The sequence below is a fragment of the Micromys minutus genome, assembly GCF_963924665.1.
Source record: "Micromys minutus genome assembly, chromosome: 4".
Lineage (NCBI taxonomy): Eukaryota > Metazoa > Chordata > Mammalia > Rodentia > Muridae > Micromys > Micromys minutus.
In genome coordinates, this window is record NC_137973.1 from 14,192,089 (window position 1) to 14,216,297 (window position 24,209).

Consider the following 24,209-nt stretch of genomic DNA (forward strand, 5'->3'; position numbering starts at 1 on the left):
ATTCTTTTAATTTTGTATTCTATGTTTCTATTGGACATTTTATTTAGGTATCATATCTTTTAAAATAAATTTATGTAGCTGAACCTACTTTTAATACAGACTTTTGTTTTTTATCTCAGTGATCTCCTTTCTGTGAGTGTAATTCAGGAAGTTATAAGGAGGTTTGTTTTGTTTCAACAGAATTGGTCCCCACTGTTTAATCTCACATTACATTGTTTATATGTTTATTTCTGACCTGATCTATGTGAGTATTTTCTCAGCTGCAAAGTTTACAGAGTCTTCCCATTCCTGAGTAACAGAGGGGCACTCTGAATGCTAATCATTCAAATCTTTAAGGAACATCCCAGGAAGGTATGTTAAGAACAGAGCCATTAGATGTCAACAAATTTAAGGCTATCATGGGCTATGTTGAAAAAAATATCTTAAAAATGTAAAGAAATAGGTGAGGAAAATAGAATGGCAAAAATTATGGCTTGTTATTTCAGAGCACTGGGTAAATATCTTCAACTGTACGTTTCACTGTGGATAAGATAAGTAAATACCTAATAATAAACACTCAGTACCATGTCCAAGAACTTGTGCATATTAGCCCTTGGATTCTTAACACAGAAGCTATTGCCCTAACAGTGAATATTTTGGTTTTGTTCTTCAGGAAAATCATCTGAGACATGGATGATTTTTGCTTTTAAATTCAATATTTTCCAGCTTTGTACAGAATGCAAAAAGACTCTTGACCCATGAAAAGATTGCCTGTTGGTGGGTAATTAGTAATCTAATGACTGGTTAACTAAGACCTCTGTATTGTAGCAATGGTTTTCAAACTTACATTTCAAAATACTTGAAATTTATGTACAAAGGGAATCGGCTCATTAAGTAATATTTTCAGCTTACTCACCTAAAAGTTTAGAATTAACATTCACCAAAGAGATGCTCATTATTTCTATAATTGGCCACCTCTATTTTGTTTATATATAAAATCACTACTCTATAGTGGGTTCAAATGTTTAAAAAGGAATAAAATTATGTAATCAATGCTCTCTAATACAGAGAAGTTAGTTCTGGATAAAAATGTATTTATGCTAGTGTTTGTATATGCTTATTTAAAAAAAGAGAGATTTATAAAATCTGCATTTAAATTTTTTTTATAATTTATTGATATCAAAAATTTTAAGATATGAATTTATATTTCCTTTAAGGAAATTAAATATTGGGTAAAGGTAGTTCATTTACCTTTTTAATAAAAAGCAACAATTTAAGTCTGAAATTTTGTAAAATTACAAAGAAAAGGTAGAATCATCTTATGAATTACTTAAAATCATTGGGGATCTAGGGAAAAAAAGAGTTACATGTGATGAAGAGACTGAGAATGGGGTAAGATTTGATAGAGTGGTTAAAAAGTCCTAAGTCTCTGCAGAGTAGACCTGAGAAAAGTCTTGTCCAAATGCACAATGCAATCAACTCATTGTGGTGTTTATGATTTTGGTATCCTGGTTTGACTAGTATGATTTTTATGATACTGTGGATAAAATTCGCCAACTTTCTCACATGTGGATTGGGAGTCATCAGAAGGAGGTCAACCTGGTACATTGTGTCACACTCACAGAAACACCATGAGTGGTTCTGCATATTTTGATTGAAGTTACTTGCCTAAAGTTCCTCCAGAACATTCATTTATACATTTTCCTTTTTTTTTGGTGTTGATATCCAGGTATTACTGAGCTCTGTAAAAACAAACAAACAAAAATGTCTCTAGCAGGGTTCTTCTTTCTATTTTGTGAAATATTCTGAGGACCCTTGACTTTAATTTTTATTATAGATCTGGACAAATATAATAGCATGTCCATCTAGCCATGGATTTTGTTATTGTTATGGTATAGTTTTTCTTTTAAATTGTGGCTATATTGTGTTACATGTTTTTTTGTGTAATTTTGTATATCTTCTTATTCAACTTTGGTGGATCACATATGTCTAGAGATCCAATTACTTTTATTTTTTAAGATTTGAAAATTTGCTACAATGTAAGTTTCGAAGCATAGAATAATGATTCTTTGACTCTCATTAACCAGTAAACTACATCCTCCTTCAACTATAATTTTATTACTTGAGTCATTTCCTTCTTTTGGTTAGTCCGGCTGATGGGTTACCTGTCATATATTTAGTTCTTACTATGTGCATCTGAGGGAAAATATAAGCAAATGAGTGCTGGTTCCAAAAAGGAACATCTAGTGATATATTTTCTTTATGTTTTTAATGGATATATTTTATTTACATTTTGCATCTTATCCCTTTCCCAGTATCCACTCTATGTACCCTATCCCTCTCTCCTTATCCATGCTTCTATGAGGGTGTTCAGGCACATACCCACCAAACCCCTCCTGCCTCCCTGCCCCAACATTTTCCTACTCTGGGGCATCAAGCCTTGACAGGACCAAAGGCTTCCCCTCACATTGTTGCTCAACACGGCCATCCTATGCTACATGTGCAGCTGAAGCCATGGGGCCAACCCTTATTTGATAGTGGTTTAATTCCTGGGAGGTCTCGTTAGTTGGTATTGTTATTCTTATGGAGTTGTAAACTCCTTTAACTCCTTCAATTCCTTCTCTAACTTCTTTAAGTTCAGCATTCTCAGTTCAAAGGTTGACTGTGAGCATCTGCATGTGTATGTGTCATGATCTGGCATAGGCTCTTAAAAGACAGCTATATCAGGCATGCACTTCTTGGCATCAGCATGCACTTCTTGGCATCAGCAATATTGTCTGAGTTTGGTTGCTGTATATGGGCTGGATCCCCAGGTGGAGCAATCTCTGGATAGACTTTTATTCAGTCTCTGCTCTAAACATTGTCTCCATATTTTTCCTAAGAATACTTTAGATTCCCCATCTAAGAATGACTGAAGCATGTGCACTTTGGTCATCCTTCTTCTTTAGCTTCATATGGTCTGTGAATCGTGTCTTGGGGTTTCCAAGCTTTTGGGCTAACAAACACTTATCAGTGAGTATATACCATGGGTGACTTGTGTGTGTGTGTGTGTGTGTGTGTGTGTGTGTGTGTGTGTGTGATTGGGTTTTTCCTAAGAATTTCATTTAGTCATTGTTTTTAATAGCTGAGTGGTATTCCATTGTATAAATGTACCACATTTTCTGTATCTATTCTTCTGTTGAAGGAAATTTGGGTTCTTTCCAGCATCTGGCTATTATTAATAAGGCTGCTATGAACATAGTGGAACACTTGTAATTGTATGTTAGAGAATCTTTTGGGTATATGCCCATGAATGGTATAGCTGTGTCCTCAGATAGTACTATGTTCAATTTTCTAAGGAACTACCAGACTTATTTAAAGAGTGGTTCTAGTAGGTTGTAATCCCTCCAATGATGGAGGAGAGCTCTTATTTCTTTATATCCTCCCTGACATCTGTTGTCACCTGAGATTTTTATCTTAGCCATTCTGACTGGTGTGAGGTGGATGCTCAGGGTTGTTTTGATTTGCTTTTTCCTGGTGATTAAGGATGTTGAACATTTCTTAAGGTGCTTCTCAGCCATTTGATATTTCTCAGTTGAGAATTCTTTATTTAACTCTGTCCTCCATTCATATTAATAGCGTTACTTGATTCTCTGACATGGAACTTGAATTTTTTGCATATGTTGGATATTAGCCCTCATAGATTGGCAGGATTAATATAGTAAAAATAGCCATCTTGCCAAAAGCAATTTACAGATTCAATGCATCCCCCATCAAAATTCCAACTCGGTTCTTCTTAGAGTTGTAAATAGCAATTTGCAAATTTATTTGGAATAACAAAAATCCCAGGATAACAAAAACTATTTTGAACAGAAAAAGAACTTTTGGAGGAATCATCATCCTTGACCTTAATCTGTATTACAGAGCTAGAGTGATTAAAAACTGTATAGTATTAGAACAGAGGCAGGAAGGTAGATCAATAGAATAGAATTGAAGACCTAGAAATAGAGCCACACACCTATGATCACTTGATCATTGACAAATGGGTTGAAACCATCTAGTGGAACAAAAGACAGTATTTTCTACAAATGGTCCTGTCCAACTGGCAGTCGGTATGTAGTAAAATGCAAATTTATCCATTCTTCTCACCCTGTACAAAGTTCAAGTCCAAGTGGATCAAGGACCTCCACATAAAATCGGATACACTCAAACTAATAGAAGAGAAAGTGAGGAAGAACCATGAACCCATAAGCACTGGGGGAAATTTTCTTAAACAGAACACCAATGATTTATGTGCTAAGATCACAAATTGACAAATGGGACCTCATAATATTGCAAAGTTTCTATAAGGCAAAGGACACTGTCATTAGGACAAAAGGGCAGCCATTGGAATGGGAATGGAGCTTTACCAATTTCCACATCCAGAACATATTTTCAAAGAGCCATTTATTTCATCCATTGTTTGCATTTTTGTCTTGTTTTCATTTCACTTCTGTCCTGTGTTACTCATTTTTCACTGTATGCTGCTTTTTGTTTGCACTAGTTTTTCAGGGCCCTGAGGAACATTACATTGCATTTCATAAACCAGTTGTTTTCCAATGTATCAACCAAACAAAATTACATACTTTCAAAGGATGTAAAAAAGTTCTGAGTAAGAACCCTTACCAAAGATGATGTTAGAAAGGCAAACAAGGAAATGCAATTATACTAAGCATCTTATATGATCAGGGGATTTTAAATTAATATTTACAGATACAGATCCTACACATTTCAGGTAAAGAGAATAGAAAAAAATGAAAATGTGTCTCAGGTGGATTGTTCTTGAATCACAGTGAGTTCTGTGTACTGCCTACATTACCAAGTGAATCCAATGGCAGAGATCCACTTCACCATAAAGCTATTCAAACTTGCTCAGCAGTTTTATGACTACATGTGGCTCAGAATGGAGTCAATCAGATCACCCCAACCCTCAGTTTGGGTTTCTCTGAGTTCATTGTGATGATAAGAGATATTGAACCCTTAGAGATCTTCTAGCATCTTCCACTGCCTAGTGAACACAAAAAGATCCCCTATGGATTTGTACCTGTGATATCTTCTGGCCTATCCTCCACCTGTCATGTTGTAATCAAAGAAGGCACTCAACTAAATCTGTAGGTCAGTTCCACTTAAAAGTCTAGTGAAAGGCTCTTGGTATAGGCCATAGCATCTGCTCTTTCCGACCATAGCGTGTATTATATTTTCTGTTAGCCTGTAGCTTTTTCATCCATTTTTATTATAAATATTTTACTGCATCTGACTTTTGCATGTTTTATCCTCATATTGCCCATACACTCTTTTACCATTTTTGGTTATCCTTTAAAAAAAGGAAATGTCACCTAAGCCAGGTGAGAGGCTCGATGCCACCATTTAACACCAGGGAGAGAAAGGACAATCTCAAGGAAGTGATAGCCTCAACTTTCAGTCCCATGCAGGGAGTGATTGTAGGTTATAGAACCATGCCAGGAAGTTTAAAGGTCAAGACCCAGAAGAAACTCAGTGGCTAAACACCTGAGGCTTACGTAACTCCTGGCTCCCTGCCAGACACCTGACTTGGAACACATGCTATGCTTCTCACAGAAAAGAAATGTGTCCTATGGTCTTGTAGGCTCAAAGCAGAGTTCCTCATGCTAAGAAGGCAGCGAAAGGTAGGAGGGGTTATTCAATATGCTTCCCTTCCCGGACATTCCTCCCTGCAAAAGGTACTTAATCTCAGGTCGACCCTAAGGGTATGGTTTTGTTCATCCATTTTCCATCATAACAATATACTATTAGAACCATGGACAGTCTCATTTCATCAAGATCCACCGTGGGAATCCGTGAAGAAGTTCTTTGCCTACAGAGTAGCAGCCTTATCTCATTTAGAAGTCTTCTCTGTGCATCCAGCCTCCCTCTGCCAAGCTAAGAACAATCAATTGCTGGGACAACCAGAGCTCTTCATCCTCCTATTTCCTTCCACCAGCCCAGAAGCTAGAAGCTACTCCCATCCTGCAGGCCCCTGACTCTGTTCTCTGCTCTTCTATGACTCCCAGTGGTGCCTGGATATCCAATAGTCTGAGAACCCCATTGACCCAGCCTTGTGCCAAGCCAGGGGAACCCCATAACCAAGCTCCAGCTTTCCCATGTTTCCAACTGTGCCCCCCCCCAACTCCCAGCGGTGTCTCAGCACTTTCCTACAGCCTATCATGGCAGGATGGGATAAAATACTCGTGTTCTGGCACTCCAATGGCCATGCCCTGTGCTGGATCAGATATGGGCATACAAGTGATGACAGTAACTAAGGCCTTCGACAAAGGGTCTCTATAAATGTTAACATAACTAAGGAGTTTTCTTTGAGTAGCAGTTGGTGACACCACCATCATTTGTAGAGGAGATTTGACAACATTAGGCTTATGTCCAAATGTCATTCAATAGTATTCTTCTATATTATTGATATAGGCTTTCAGTCTCAACCCACACACAGCTGAGACTATCAGGGTTGTACCAATGCAAACAGATGTTCAGCAGTCTCCAGAGGCAGCCTAGGTTGGTTTCATTGCCTGGATATTGAAAAGAGTGAATTGCAACAGTCAGTAAATTTGTGCTGGAACACAGGATTCTGGAAAGTCATGGCTATTTGGTTGGAATCAACAGTAGATGCATTGCTAATGAGAAAGCATTCTCTCCTTGCTAAATAGGGATTTCTTGAGGCTGACACTCATTGTGATATTAAAGCATAGTTAAATATATTCTCTACCACACGAAGAGTGTAATAAGCTGTTGGTAATTCTTGAGCAAACTAATAAAAATATATTTGTATTTCATTTTAAGTGAGAAAATACAAACTCTTATGTGCATCATAGGCTTTAATCATAAGGATGCATGTTGATTATTTGTAAAATTATAAAACAGAATAGTCACATCCAAATTACCTATGCACTTACCATTTGACAAAGCCTGTGCATTGCTATATTTTGCTGTCAGTGTATCTAAACTTTTCTAATGCTATGACCCATTATTAGAGTTCCTCATTCTCTAGTGATCTCTGCACATAAATGCATTAAGTTGCTTCTTCATAACTGTAATTTTGTTACTGTTTTGAATCATACTGTAAATATCTGTGTTTTCAGAAGGTCTTAGTAGACCCTTATAAAAGGGCCATTCAGTGTCCCCAAAAGGGTTCACAACTCATAGGCTGAGAAACACTGTCCTAAAATAATCTTAAAGCATATAACATAGATCACATATGAATATTGTTTTGTATGAACTTTATAAAGCTAAAAAGATTCAGAAGTAACTCAGACATCTTAAAATAGGTAGATAATGTACACAGTAGGATAGCATTCAACAATAAAGGTAAAGACCTGGAAATAGATATGGATAAATCTTCAAGGCATATTATTCAGTAAAATGCCAACATTAAAACAGTATATGGTCTGAGTGAGTTATATATAGAAATACATATATGTAAATATGTATACATATACATATGAATAAGTATTCATGGAGAGATCATGAATTTGACAGAGATTGGGGAGAGGGTTTATGGGAGGGCTGAATTAATAAGAGGAAGGGAGCAATATATTAATTATGTTGTGAGTTTTATGAAAAGCTGTTAAAAATTAGCTACATAGTGTTTAGTTTCATTTATAGAACATTCTAGAATGCCCTAATCATAGAGATGTGTTCTTAAGATAAGTGGTTGTCAGGGCCTCAGCAGACCTTGAACACAGAGAAGTGGATGAATAAAACCACTCTTAAGGAAAGCATCTCAATGCAAATTCATGGTGTAGCACTTACTCCAGTATTGGTGCAATGTGCTGAGGCTGGGAGCCTGGTGTCTGAGGTTAGTGGCGGGTTGTATGCAAATCCTCTGCTGTCCTGTTTATTTTCTCTTAAAGAAAAAAACTGTAGACAAGCTGAAAAATATAACACGTTTGAAATAAGATAAAAAGATGGCTTCAAATCTAAGTCAGAGACGACACTCTCTTCACGTGGGTTGTCTGAAGGAGTAACTCAGGAGCAATAAGAGCCCACCTAACAGAACAGCATTGGGAGGTACAGACCAAGTCACAGAAGCCACAGAATGCTCACCTTGTGACTTTTGTATGTCTTACAGTTGTTTGCCTCATTTGTCTCTAGTTATGAAATCTATGAGAACTGAAACCATTTTGGTAGATTATGATATACGAACCAAAACTTTATTTTTGTTTGAAAATTGTCCATATGTAGGTGAACATTATCACAAGGTAAATGTTAAATAAAAATATACAGTTATGAAGATGAAAGTTTTGAATCCTCCCACTTTGTGTCTTTCTCCTTTCTCTTTTTCTTCGTTTTAATTTTTGTTAATTTCTTAACTATTTTTAACTTTTTGGCAGCAAATAAAGATATCATGTTAGATATTCTTGGCAATTTTAAAAGTGTTAGTTTGTAGTACATTCATCCCAACCCTTCTCTGATGTATTTTGCTTTATTTTGAAATAGGATGTACGGTGTAGATCATGTTGGCCTAGAACGTAATGACTATCAACTTACATTTCCAGTGTTCTTTGAACACAGGCATGTACCACCTGCTTAACCCCAGTTTTTAGTACAACTTCTTGGGAAAGAGCTATTTTTTAACAATGCTATTCATACATCCTATGTGCTAAATCCACAGTAAGTTATTACTCTTAATCATTATAATTACATTTATTAAACAAATATTCAATGCCAGGAATTTTCAGTGCCATGTGTACTGAATCTTCTTAACAACTGTGTGGTAACACTATCAACTTTGTTGCCATCTCTCATATTTATTGATGTCTTTAAGTAACACATACAGAAATTTATCTACCTGTTATATAATGAATAAAATGAGACATAAGCAGGCAATTAGCTTGCTAACACAATTCAGAAGGTACAATTTAGATTTTAAGGCCTGAAGCTACACTTACCCATGTGAAACCAAAAAAAAAAAAAAAAGTACCAAAGCCTTGGACTAAAAGATAAATTGAAAAGTATAAGACCAACTTAGTTTGTATTTGGCATAGTTGAGGATATCTTATATTCAGTAAATGTTTTTAATTTGAACATTATCATTGTGTGTTAATTAGTGATTATAAGTAGATATGTCTTAATTATCTTAGATACAGCTAAGTTTATTTCACATACATTCATTTTAGTTAGAGTTGTGCTTTAGTATACAAGTTTAAACTAAGAGATTATGTTATTGAGATACTAAACGCAATGTGTTAGTTACCTCTTGATTTACCACTAGTCTTCCGGATCAGACAAAAGTAAAAAATATAAGCAAAGATTTGAGCTCTCCTCAATGGTGAATTGTTAACAGGTGAAGAGTTGCTGGTTAAATACATCTCACATGTTAGCATGACACTTGATAGTAGACAACATCTGAAATAATGTCAACGTTGATGTGTTTATAGCCCACATAATTAATACAGCTCATTATGGTTTGTTGTTCCTCTCCTGCAATTAGCATTTTATATCTTGATTCAGTCTCTTCCTCCTATCCTATCCTTGTCAGCCTTCTGCATGTTTATTATTTAAGCATCTCAGTTATGATCAGGGCACTCTGACATCCAATGGTCGCATCATTGCTGTTGTGTCTCTTAATCTCCTTGTGTTCCCTCTACCAGTCCTATACATCTTTTCTTCTAAAGTCGTATATTTTTTTCTTTGTAAGCTATTTGAAAATATTGGCACTTACTTTTATTTGCATCCTTCAATAGATAATATCACAACTTAAATATAAAATGTTTCATTTTCTGTGGTAGCATGCAGCCAACCATCTGACTAAGTGTAGATACTCCAATGGAGGAGTTAGGGGAAAGCCTGAAGAAGTTGAAGAGAGTAGCAACTCATAGGAAGAAAAATAACATCAAATGACCAGACTCTCAAGGCCCCCAGGGACTAAACCACCAAGCTAAAAGTACACATGGAGGGAACAATAGATCCAGCAGCATATGTAGCGGAGGATTACATTATTTGGCAAAAACATGAGGGAAGGCCCTTGGTCCTGTGGATATTCAATGACCCTGTGTAGGGGACTGGTAGAATGCTGAGAGGTGGTTTCTGGGTGGGATGCATCTCATAGAAATATGGGTGACAGGAGAGTGGATAGTGGAGTTAACTTGGAAGGATAATAACATTTGAAATGTAAATAAATAAAAGAACCCATTTCAAAAAACAACTAATTTTCAAAAGATTCACTCAATGTTATGTATGCCTTGTGAGGTATTCACTAGAGAAGACCACTTGAACATGGCCAATATAAGGTCTGATTAGCCACCCAGCACCTATAGTTGCTTAGAATTCCACTGTAGCACCAAGCCATTCTTGTGGTGAGCTTTTGTGTGCAAAAGTAGGATGTTCTGAGCTGACATAATTCTGTTAACAAAAAAATTAGCTAGTAGAGCTACAGATGGTGAAAAACAAGTTTAGGACATTTTGAGACATTCTCAGAACTTATGGAATTTGATGGATTGGGTCTTTATTTTAGTTTTAGCAGGTGATGCTACCTATGTTCTGGGTTTTATAGCTTGAATGGTGCTTCCATTCAGTTGTTCTAAAGACTGGGGGCCTACTAAAAGGATACATTATGTATCTTTATATATAGACATAGCTCTATCTCTACCTCTAATCTATATCTAATCTATATCTATATCTGGTATGCGCACATGTGTGTGTGTGTGTGTGTGTGTGTATGTGAGTGTGTGTAGATATTTATATAGGTATAGATATAGATGCATGCATATAAATTTATTAAAGAGAAGTAAAAGATCTTTGAAGATCTCTAAAGTGAGTAAATCTGTGTTGTGTGACATTAAGCCTGTTTTATTAACTTACATTTCAAATGATATCCCTCTTCTCTGTTACCCTTTCACAACTCCCCCATACCATCCCCTCTCTCCACCTTCCCCTTCACTTTTATGAAGGTGCTCCTCCACCTATTCCCATTCCCATTCATTCTCCACCCATTCCTGCCTTACTGCTCTAGCAATCCTCTGTACTAGGGCATCAAGTCTCCATAGGACCAAGGGCCTCCCCTTCTCTTGATGTCAGATCAGGCCATCCTCAGCTACATACATATATGGAGCCATGGATCCCTCTATGTATACTCTTTGGATGATGATTTAATTTCTGGGAGCTCTGGGTGGTTCAGTTAGCTGACATTGTTCTTCCTGTGGGGTTGCAATCCCCTTCAATACCTTTGGTTTTTCCCCTGGCTATTCCATTGGGGTCCCTGGGCTCTGTCTAAGGGTAGTCTGTGAGTATCTGTGCCTGTATTGGTCAGGTGCTGGTAGAATCTCTGAGGAAAGAGCCACACCAGGCTCCTGTCAGCAACCACTTCTTGGCATGAATAATAACATGGAGGTTTGGTGTCTGCAGATGGAATGGATCCCTAAGTGGGGTAGTCTCTGGTTGGCCTTTGCTTATGTCTCTGATTTTTTTGTCCCTATTTTTCCTTTGAACAGGAACATTTATGGGTTAAATTTTTGAGATGCCTGGGTGGCCCCATCCCTCAACTGAGGGCAGAGGGTCGTGCATATCTACTGGAGGTGGTCTCTATAAGTTGTATCTCCTCTTTGTTGGATATTTTGGCTAAAATCATTGCCATTGGGTCCTGGGTGCCTCTTGCTTCCATGGAGTCTGAAAATTTCTAGTGGGTATTAGTTCCACATACTATAGTGCTACATGATTCTATTCAATTTATTTACTGTCTGTACACTCCTATCCCTTCCAATACCTGATCCTGACCTCTTTTTCTCTCCCTTATTTTTTCAACCCAGGTTCTTTCCTTCCTCTACCTTCCATGACTGTTTTGTTCCGTGGTTCTATGTAGCATTGAAAATCTGCAAATTCGTCTTACTTCTTAAAACCCATACGGTTGTGTGTATATCAAGATTATTCTGAGCTTTGGGGCTAATATTCACTATTAGCAACTACATACCATTTGTGTTTTCTTGTGTCTGGGTTACCTGACTCAGGATGGTATTTTCTAGTTCCACCCATTTGCCTGCAAATTTCATGATGGCATTTTTAAAAATAGATGAGTAGTACTCTATTGTGTAAATGTACCACATTTTCTGTTTCCATTTCTTGTTGAGGTATATCTGGGCTGTTTTCAGCTTCTAGCTATTACAAATAATGTTGCTATAAATGTACTGGAACAGGTGTCCAGTACATATATGTTGGAGATTCTTTGTGTTATATGCCCAGGAGTGGCATAGCTGGGTCTTCAGGTAATGGCCATCTTACCAAAAGCAACCTACAAAGTCAATACAATTTCCACCAAAATTCCAACTTAATTCTTCACAGAGATAGAAAGGGAAACTCTCAAATTCATCTAGAATAACAAAATACCCAGAAGAGCAGAAACTATTCTCAACAATAAAAAACCTCTGGAGGAATCACTATAACTAACCTCAAGCTGTAATAGAGAGCAATAGTCCTATAATGTTATGGTATTCCTATATAGAATTGGTACATCAATGGAAGAGAATTAAAGACCCAGAAATAAACCCACATACCTATTATCACATGATATTTGACAAAGAAACCAAAACTACCCCATGGAAAAGGACAACATATTCAAAAACAGTGCTGGTCTAAGCAGAGGTTGGCAAGTAGAAGAATGCAAATTATCTATTCTTATCTCCTTGTACAAAGCTAAAGTACAAGTGACCTCCACATAAAACCATATATGCTAAATCTAATAAGAGAGAAAATGGGAAATCTCCTCAAAGGCATTGGCATAAGAAAAAATATTCTAAACAGAACACCAATGGTTCATGCTCTAAGACCAACAATTGATAAGTGGGACCTTATATAATTTAAAACTTTTTTACGGCAAAGAACACTGTCAATAGGATAAAATGGCAACCCAGACATTTGGTATAGGTCTTACCAATTCTATATCTGATAGAGAGCTAATATCCAAAACATCCAAAGAACACAAGAAGTTATAACTTCATATAATCAAGTAAACCTATTTAAAGATGTAGGGGGCAGACCTGAACCGAATTATCAACTGATAAGGTGAAGAAGAAGCACATAAAGAAATGTTCAACATCCTTAGTCATCAGGGAAATACAAATTAAAACAACCCCGAGATTCCACCTCACTTCTATTAGCATGGCTAAGACAAAAAACAGAGGTAATAGCAGATGCTGGTGAGGATGTGGGGAAAAAAGAACATTCCTACTTTGCTTGTGGGGTTGTAAGCTTGTAAAACCACTTTGGAAATCAATCTGGCAGTTCCTCAGAAAATTGAAAATAGTTCTAACTGAAGACACAGATATTATATTTTTAATTTTTCAATGTTTGTTATTTGAACATTTAGTAATGCTAGGAAGGCATACAGAAATTATCAATTATCAAATGATGTAAACATATAGTTCATTGTTGGAAAACCAAATGCTACTTGATCAAGCTATAAGCTAACATACTATAAATCCTTAATTAAAGTTAATTAAATGTGTTAGCTGACTGTACTTCAAAAAATCTTTTACATGCTAATCACATTTAATTGATTTAATGTCAGCTTTAAATTAAATTTAATATTGGCTAAGGTTAATTGCTCTCAAAAAGATATGTTCTTGCCTTGCATTTACAGAAATAAATTTTCTTATGGATTTCATATAAATTAATTTTATTTCCCTTAAAGACAGCAGTAATGGACAACAAACAGTATTTAAATAGACTTGTGAAATACTTTATTGATGTTCATAATGTGGCCAATGTTTTAACTGAAATTTCTGAATCAAAACATGAATATAAGAGCAAGAGTTTAAGAATAAAGACCCTAGTGACACACATTAACATCAGTTCATCAGAAAGAGCCACCTGTTACCAAACCAATTTCATTGAACCTCATAGCTCACTATTATTACACCAAGCTCATGGAGAAGACAACCACCACATGTTGTCACACCAACATCATATTCTACCAAATGCCAATACTTTTTAACACAGATGGTCTGATAAACTCACATCAGTGTATTAGATAGTCACCTGATAGCAAGTTAAAATTAGCATACCAAATAGGGCTACCACCTGTTAACACAAATCAGTCAAAGAAGCTATAGTACTTCAAAAAGCTGTCTCCGTTTATGAATGAAGATTGAAATGATCACTTCTGAATAAACCATCACTTAATAAGTAGGTTCTTTTTGATAAATTTTATTATTTAACTATGAAAGTAAAGACACAATTATGTAAAGTATAACACTGATACTCAAATTCCTATGTTGCTATTGTAGCCATCTAGGACCTAACATTACACTGACAATTTGCATAGTATGAATTTAATAACAAGAATACTACTATAATTATTTTTATATTCAGATCACTCATTTCTTTAGAGATATATATGACTAGGGAGATATAGACAAGTGCCTGTTTACTCAAGATTAAGCACTAAGGAATTCTTAAAGAATTTTTCATGAAAATGTATAGAACTAGCAAATATCATTCTGACTCAGATAATCTATACCCAATAGGACATACATGGTATATACTTATAGAATATTTCCCAAAAAGTTCTGAATACTCATGATGCTACTCATAGACTTTATGAAGGTTATCAAGAAGAAAGGCTGAAGTATAAATGCCTTACTCCCATTTAGAAGAGGGAACAATATAATCATGGGAGCCAGAGGGAGAGAGTGACCTGCGTGGATGAGGGGGGGTAAAAGTGGTTACAGAAGATTTCATGGGAGACAGAAGAGAAGCCCCGAGTTCTAGGAGAATGAATAGAAATTTGCAGCAGTGTGGGATAGGAGATTGAAGAAACTACTAGGTAGTACTAGATACCAGGGATGTGAGAGGTTCCCAAGATCCATTTGGGACAACAGTAGCCAAAATACCCAACAGTGGGGAGCTTGCACCTGAAGAGACTACCCTCAATAGATAGGCATGGCCCCAGGATTGATCTTGTCTAAAGAAAATCCAGGGACAAAAGATGGAGCAGATTTTGAAGGAAAGGCCATTCAGAGACTGTCCCAACTGACATCCATCTCATGCACAAGACACTTAACCCTGACACTATTGCTCATGCCAAGATGTGCTTCTAGACAGAAGCCTGGCAGGGCTGTCATCTGAAAGGGTCTATCAGTATTTGACTGAAAGAGAATTACAGTCAACCATTCCCAGGGACCCCTATTGAAAACTCTAATGAAGGAATGAAGGAATTGCAACTTGATAGGAAGAACAACAGTATCAACTAAGTAAACCCTTCAGAGCTCCCAGGGACTAAGTCAACAACCAAAGAGCATACCTTGGCTGGTTCATGGCCCATGCTACATGTGTATCAAAGTGCTTCTTTTCTGGCCTCAGTGGGAGGGGATGCACTCTGTCTTATGGGAGCTTGATGCCCCAGAGCAGAAGAATGCTAGAGGGGTGAGGTGGGAGTGGTTGGGTGGATGGGAAAGCACCCTTACAGGTAAATGGGAAGAACACATGTAAGAGGAACCAGGAAGAAGAAAAACCTTTGAAATGTAAATAAATAAAAATTAATAAAAATATTATAAGACAAAAAAATGAACTATTAAAGTCCTATTGGGCAAAGTACTATTTTGGTGACTCTGTGGATTTGTCAGCATTGGTAATGATTAATTTACAGCATGATAAGTGAGCGCTCTATGGTAGGTTCACTATGGCCCCCATCTCATCATGTTCAGTCACAGAAGCTTTTACGTCCAGCCCCAGTTTCATTTCTACTTCGACGCTCTGTCTACTGTAAGGCTGCAGGTCCTCCAGCGACCTTCTCCCTATGGTCTTCCACATACCCACAGACCTCTGCTGTAAGGTTAGGCCACATTCGAAAAGCAAGCCTAGCCTGCCACTGCTCACAGAGTACGCTTGTCCCTCATGTCCCTTGGTATGTAGTCTAGGTTAGCCTTTTACCTGGCATCGACTTTCTAAAACACCATGAGTCCTCTAAAGGTGAAGAATATTCTTAATTTCTGGGAATTGAAAAACTTGTTTTGTTCTATTCTTCACATTTGTAATGCAACGAACCACTCTGCAGGATTGAAAGCGTGTCTCCCTTTCTCCTTCCCTCCCTCTCTTCCTCCCTCCCTCCCTCTCTTTCTCTCTCCCTCCCACCCTCCATCCCTCCCTCTCTCTCTCTCCCTTCCTCCCTTCCTCCTTCTCTCCCTTCCTCCCTTCCTCTTTCTCTCCCTCCCTCCCTCCCTCCCTCCTTCTCTAACTCTTGTATGTTGTTATATTACTCATATGTGCTCCTCTTGCCCTCTCAATTTAAGACTCAAACATGAGAGCCTCAATACATTAACAATTATCATTCTTCAGGGTAATTTTATGCCGGCTGCCGGCTCCCTTACTGACCTAGACACTCTGATCAGTAGTTTTATATATATATATATATATATATATAGCATAGTAGTTATGCTATATATATATATAGCATACAATCTTTTATCTTCTTCAATTCCTTGCATATCAAGGAGAGTGAAATAGTGGCTGGAATACTGTTCTTTTCTTCTCAGTTCATTGCCATGTCTACTGAGGTTAGTCCAAGGTGGTGCTGAAATGATCAGATTGTGCTACTGCATACTACTATGTCATACTACTACAAAGTATGAGCTGTGCATTCCTCAGAACCAGACCTGAGCAATGTTAGCAGGAGAATTTTATAGACCAAATGGTAGGAAACCAGAGGAATAATCCTAATGGCGACCAATAAGTAACCATTATATCTGGGCATGGTGTGATGAGCCATTATTCACTTTAGACATGTTGTGATGAGTTTGAAGCCTTTGACTGACTAAACGATTGATATGTGTACTTTTCGGCAGCCTGCAACTCAGCTACTTGTAAGAAGTATATGTTATGATAGTTTTTCTTCTTTTCTTTTTTGTTTTATTTTTTTTTTTGTTTTTTTTGTTTTTTTTTTTTTTTTTTTTTTTTGGTTTGGTCTATGTGTATCCAATATTAGGATGCTGTTGTTTGCTATTATGCCATTGATATTGGTATGATTTTTGTATTATTTTAATTTAACTGATTTAAAAATTGAGAATAAAGTTACTATTAAAGCAATATATGAGCTTAATTTATCACCTGATACTTAAACTTTTTCTCATCTGTATGTATGTCTCATGAATGTTCTTTTTGCAGGACCCATAATAATAACTAACTAGCAATAGAACTTCATACATGTAAAATATTTTTAATATTAATCTAGGTACACTCTGAACTCTGCTTTATTCATGTAATCATTATGATGACATCAGGTCGATTCAAGCAGGATTCTACAGAATAGCTCCACACCTATAGGCACACAAACTGGGCCCACAGTTTCAGTGGCCCACAGAACAAAATTAAAAGCTATGGATACAAGTAAGACATTTATGGGGGGATGAGTAATACAAAGAGATAAGGAGGGGTCAGTAAATGGGATCAATATGTATTGAATAACATCAAAATGTCCAAAAATATATTTAAGTTATACAACCGGACATCCTCAAATATTACTGGACTCAGAAGTGAGAATAAAACCTCAAAAGTACAGAGGCATTTCTCTAGCATTTATAAGGCTCTCTCTGTATGCTTCCTTTCTGAGTTTTGTTGGCAGGTCCTTAAATGTGTAGTATGCCTCTAAATTTCTGAAATAGTTTTTGAACATATTTTTTAATCTTGTATTTTAAAAAAGCACCAGTAATTTCAAGAACCGAACCCAACATTTACTTTTTTGTTTTGTGTTGTTTTTGATCTCCAGAACTTCTAATTCATGATGGACCTTTTGGATCTTGTGAGAATAAGTACTGTGGCTTGGGGAGGCACTGTGTTATCAACAGAGAGACAAGGCATGCTGAGTGTGCCTGCATGGACCTTTGCAAACAGCACTACAGACCTGTGTGTGGGTCTGATGGGGAATTCTATGAAAACCACTGTGAAGTGCACAGAGCTGCCTGCCTGAAAAAGCAAAAGATCACCATTGTTCACAATGCCGACTGCTTCTTCAAAGGTAAGAACAGGATGAGGCCTCCATTGTCATTGTCCTCTACCTGTCCTCTTCTATATTACTCCATTGTTAAAGTTTGAACATAGGTTCAATTTATCTCTGGAAGCAACTAAAAATGCAGAAGGAAAAAAATAATCTTAACCAACCCCAAAACAGCAGTGTACAGAAATTTGCATGAATAGACTTTTGATATTCATTTATGAGACTAAAGTTGGCCAAAATCTGACTCACAATTTAATATAGAAATCAGCATTGCACCATATGGCTTCCCGATCACAGATTTATTATAGGGACAGAGGGTAGCTAGTTGTCTGTAGGGCAAATCTCACCAGTATGAGCACCCAGAATGCTGGCAAGGGTGCAGGGAAAACTAAACTGAACTGTAGTGGCTTGTCATTGATTCCTGATGTACAAAATGATTCCCTTTTGCAACACGCAACTTAAATTATATAGGTCCTCTAATTGCCCACTTTAATAACAATAAAGTCATAAGAAACTCCTTTAGCAAATCTGAGCCAGTGATACTTAACACTTTAAAGTATTATTTACACTCATACAGTTGTAATACTGGTTAACTGGATAGTGCGTCTGAATTAGCAATTAGATATGCTATTTTAGTCTGTACAACAAATAAATCCTCAACTGGGCTTTCTTACCACTTACTTATACCTTGATTTGTTACTTGGTTATTTAAGTTGGAGGAAATATTTTCTTTTTGGTTTTATGACTTACTTAAATTCTAGAGTCAGATATAAAAACACACAGTTCTAACAGATCAAGTATATTCTTGAAATTTTGTGAATTCCTGCATCCCAGTTAATCAAAAATTCTTCTTAGATGTGTTTGCAATATAGAAATTACAAGGTATTTCGCTCTGAAATTTGAGAGAAAATATATTGCAATCATTTATTTCCTTTTCATTAAATAAAGTTAAAGATTTAAGGTTATTACTTTTCAAAATAGTTTTTTTCAATAAAGTATATTTCAAGGCAATAAAATAATGACAGGAAACTTTTAAGAGAAAGTAAGGTGTGGTATGATGTGGACATTGTGGCCTCTAGAAGCAACAGACTATCTCTGTGAAAGAGTAAGAAGACTGTGCAGCAGAGGGAGAGGACTGGGATCCAGCGAAGGGTCCATTTTCTGAGTGTAGGGGACACCAAGCTGCTGAGGTGGGAGACTGTTTGGGAGTGGGAGGCAATGGGAGGGGGAGGGGAGACAGTGGAAAGGGGAATAACACCTGAAATGTAAGCACGGAGAATATACAATAAAATAAAAGAAGGATAAAAAAGAATACTATGGTTATGCACTGCTAACTGGGTATATTTTTGCAGTTTTATCACACTAGATTCTCCTTCTCTTCTCCTCTCCTCCATCCCCAAATTGTAGATGCTGTGGACTCAAATTAATCTCTTTCACTTTTCAATTCAACTGATGTTCTCAAAAATTAGTTGTTTATGTTAGACTTTAAAAGGAAAACCTATTTTTTCTATCATTTAAGCACATTGTTATAATCGTGTGTGTGTGTGTGTGTTTGTGAACAGATTCATATGTACACATACTTACAGCACTCGTGAAGAACAGGGCTTTTGAATCCATTGGAAATGTAGTGCTAGAAACAGACTCACAATTTTAACTACACAGTTCTACTTCATATTGATACAATGTGACATGTACAACTGAAATGACAGAAATGTACAGTATTCAGTATTGGTATAGAAGATAAAGCAGTGAATTTGGTGTTCTGCATGATAACTGAGCACTCATTAATAATGCCACTAAATATTTAGATAGCATGAAATGTGAACAATAACCAGCACAGTTTCATAAGGAACCATAAAATGATTGTATGGAAACGTTGATCTTCTAACTTTATCATGAAGATTAATTAGATTTATCTGTGCTTCAAAATACATTCTTAGCATAGAGTACTGAATTTCCATTTATCTTATGTAGATTAGTGACTATGAGTTAACATATTTCCAGCACCCAGGATTTGAGGACTTCTCTTTGATTTAGTATCCTGTCAAAGAAACTGTTAGTTCCTAAGATGTGTGTATTTCAGCAGAGAAAGTGTAAAGAAATAACCAAACTAACTGCTTGTCTTGTTAGCAGTCCAAGTGCTGTCAGTTTGGGCTGGGAAATATGATTCCACTGTCAGGAGATGGAACCTCACAGGGAGGTTTACTGATAGTTGCTGTGATTATGAATTATTTTTCTGGACTTTTATTCAGGTACTTTGTGTCTTACAGTGTCACATGGAAAGAAATAAAAATATTATGTATGCAAACTAAAATGTCTTCTAATTAATTGCTTCACATACAAAGTCAAACCAAGTCAAATCAAATGTTCAACATATCTTGTATTTTAAGATTAACTAATTATTACTGTGAAAACTGTAGATGAGAAATTAAAGATCTACTGGCTGCTATAAGCTGTTTTTGGTAAACATTTTTATTGTTGGATAATTACATACAGTACAGAATGTGTTATGATGAAATCCAAATCACATTTCTTCCTCTCACACAGCTTTATCTTTCTCAAACTTTAACAGAACAGAGACACCCCCATTTTTCAGTGGCCTTGTACAAGTAGAGTCTTTTTTTTTAATTGGATATTTTCTTTATTTACATTTCAAATGTTATCCCCTATCCCATCCTCCCTCTGCCTACTTCTCTAAGGATGCTCCCACACACACCCACACACCCACTCCTTCCTGCCACCCTGCCATCCCTAGCATTCCTCTACAATGGGGCATTGAGCCTTCACAGAATCAGTGGTCTTTCCTCCCATTGATGCTTGACAAGGCCATCCTCTGCTGTATGTGTGACTGGAGCCATGAGTCGCTCCATGTGAACACTTGTGAACTTAACCACCAGCCAAAGAGTACAAGTACAGTCTTGAATGTTTTACATACAATGGTTCTTAATTCACACAAACTAAAATATTTTTTGATTATGCCTTTTAAATATTATTCTTACTTTAAAATCCCCATTTAAAGTTTTGTTGGATGCTTACTCTTTGCACCATTTTGAATGGTAACGTTAGTAAGGTTCCTAAGTTGTGCTGTGTGTCCTAAGTTGAAAAGAACAAAACACATACACATGTGTGTGAAAAAAAAAAAAAAACAGTAAATCTTAGTCATGGACAAGGTTGGAATGAGAGTAAGCTTCCAAATTATAGTATCATCATCGGAACTATACTGCCCGTGAAAGGAATTTAGTAAAGAGCACATGACATCTATATACTAATTTCTTCAAATGTATATGAATCAACAATTATCCAAAATATTAAATCATAAAGTAGTTAAAAATACTAGAAAATAATCAATATTTAAAGAAGGTAGATGTAATTTATATCGCTACATATATTGTGTGCTTTAATTTATGCTTGCCATGTAGATAAAAAAATCTGCATCTTATCAAATACTTTGTATAGTTTTTGCATCTCATTTAAATGTATTATGAAATACTGAAGTATCTTTGTAACAATCATAGTACTTCCTAAAAATGAGATGTGTAAGCGAATTTACCATCACTTACTTTGTAGCAATGTTCAGCATCACTTAAATGTTCCATCTCTGCCCAGTGTCTAGCAATTTATTTTTCTGCTAAGGGTTTCTTGCCTGAAACTCATTTCTACTGTGAGGAGCTTCTAAATCTGGAGTGGTTCACACCAGAACTACAATTACCATTTCCTGTCACTGGGTCAGTCTGTCACATGAAGTGGAATTTACTTACTCAAAATCAGAGGTTCGCTAGAATATAAAAACTCAGATACAAACTATGACAAAAGGCAGACAGAAATAAACCTCTTAAGAGAAAGTCAATTGAACAGAGACCCCTTTCCCATTTAATGTGCTGGGAATAAAACTGCCTTAGCGACAAGTGTCCTGTGCACTTAAATGCACAGCACAAACAGTAAGAAGTTGGAGGTCTGGTTGTTGCAATTATATGTGCGATATTTGAATGAAATATCGGAGTGTTTAATTTTTCCTTGCATAATCTGATCGAGCATTTTCATATCATTTAAATGTGTTTTTTACCATGTCATTTAAATCAAAGATATACAGAAGCTATAGCTGAAAATAAATGAAAGTGATATTTTCAGAGTATCATGAACTACATTGCACATATACTTGAGCTGTGACTTTTATTTTTTTTTTTTTGCAAAGCACACCATCAAAAAGCGTTTATTTTATTTTATGTCAAAGCTTCTTTCATACTACCTTAAGCAAAAGTAAACTTGGAGGACTAACACAAAGATTTTTGTTTTGGCTAGAATCAATCATCTGAAATGCATGATGAAGGCAAAATTAATAACATGGGCAGTGATAAAGTTGACATAATGCAGTACTCTGAACAACCAGACTGTTTTTCTAAATTTATTTAGCATTCATCAAAAATAATTTGCTTAATTTAATAATTTTTGGTTAGCACATGTTAAAAATTATCTGAATTTATTGATATAAAATGGTTGTTTTATGTCATTTTTAAATTAACTAGATACAATGTTTTTCTAATGATTTTAAAGACATCTGCAATGTACTTGGTAGAGTATAAATGTTTGTATATTTACCTGGCATTTACAAATTGATATTAGTTTCATGATATATAGATGCTTTTTAGAATGTATAAATGAGCTAAAGATTCCAATATTTAGGCTAAGTGATCACTTAAGGAGATTTCTAATGAGAGATAGTCAACTAATGTATTATGTACAATACAATGCCCAGAAGAATAAGAATGAATCATTGGGAGAACAATTGTTTGGCACATGTAAGTTGAATTGTTTTTTGCCTAGATTAGACAGACAGACAGACAGACACACACACACACACACAAAGAGAGACAGAGACAGAGACAGAGAGACAGAGACAGAAAGCAATATAAGTATGTATTTTTGCGTGCGTTTTTTGAGCGTGTTTGTGTGTGTGTGTGTGTGTGTGTGTATGTGTGTGGGTGTGTGTGGGTGTGAAAGAGAGAAAAGAAAAGAACCAAAGGGAACAAAAAACAAAAACAGTAAAGTAAAGGAGAAGAAAACAAGAAAAAAGGGAAGGAAGCAAACTTCTAAACAATGAGACCTAGAGAAGGCTGTAGATGGAAAAAAAAATTCATAGCAGAATAGTCAGTTATTTGAAGAAAATTGTAGCAGCATCATGCAACTAGTTCATTATAGCAAACCAATGAATTGAAAGGTTCACCAATGCAGGATTTGTATGCATAACTTGGCAGCTTTCAAACTGCAAGCCAGTGTTGAGCTTGGTTGAGAACCAAGTCTTCTGAGGTTATCTTTTGTGTATGAATGGACTATCATATCTTACACTTCACATTCTCTCTCCCTCAGTGACTTAGATGTGAATATATACAATCAAATTTAAACAATTTTAAACATACATTAGTGTATGTGGAGAATATATCAAGCATTTATCAGTTCTTCACTAATGAATACATAGTTGCAGAAAATAACTGAAATTATCAGTGGGGCTTCAGTACCTGTGCACATTTGATTTGTATACAATTCAGAGTTGAGTGTGAAGTTACACATATATTTAGGTTCATATAAAGTCTAGCCTTGTGTATAGTGAAACTATATAAAAATAACTTTGCCAAGTGATATGAAATTAATTATAGATTTTTTTCTGAGATCTTTATAAATATTGACAGAAAAATCAAGTTGGAAATATGCTTCTTAGGACATCCAGAGATTGCCCCACCTAGGGATCCATCCCATCTGCTGATACCAAACTCAGACACTATTGGTGATGCGAAGACGTGCTTATTAACAGGAGCCCAATATAGCTGTTCCCTGAGAGGCTCTGCCAGAGCTGGACCAATACAGATGAGGATGTACACAGCCAAACATTGAACTGAGTGCTGGAAAAGTCAAGGCAAGGCCTGTAGGAGCTGAAGAGGTTGCAACCTCATAGGAAGAACAAGAATATCAACCAATCAGACCTCTCAATACTCCGAGGGACTAAACCACCAACCAATGAGAACACAGGGGCTACCCATGAATCCAGTTGCATATGTAGCAGAGGATTGCTTTATGTGACATCACTGGTAAGGGAGCTCCAGTGGGTGGGCAGTGGGTCAACAACCTCATAGAAGCAAGGGGAGTGGAGCAGGGAATAAGGGGCATGTAGAGCAGGAACTGGGAAGAGATATAACATTTGAAATATGCATGAATAAAATAACCAATAAAAAATATAAAATAAAAAACAACCATCTTATATTTTTTCAGCAAG

The 24,209-nt window shown here is 36.3% G+C and overlaps 1 protein-coding gene across 3 annotated transcripts in view; it reads left to right on the forward strand.

Annotated features, from left to right (window-relative positions):
* FSTL5 (follistatin like 5) overlaps window positions 1–24,209 on the forward strand; it is a gene marked incomplete at both ends in the record, with an annotated part of 572,330 nt that overhangs the window by 157,067 nt on the left and 391,054 nt on the right. For all 3 annotated transcript variants that reach the window (XM_080915373.1, XM_080915374.1, XM_080915375.1), the window contains one exon: window positions 17,717–17,965. In XM_080915373.1, coding sequence (XP_080771499.1) covers window positions 17,717–17,965 — 249 coding nt within the window. The remainder of the gene's footprint in view (window positions 1–17,716; window positions 17,966–24,209) is intronic.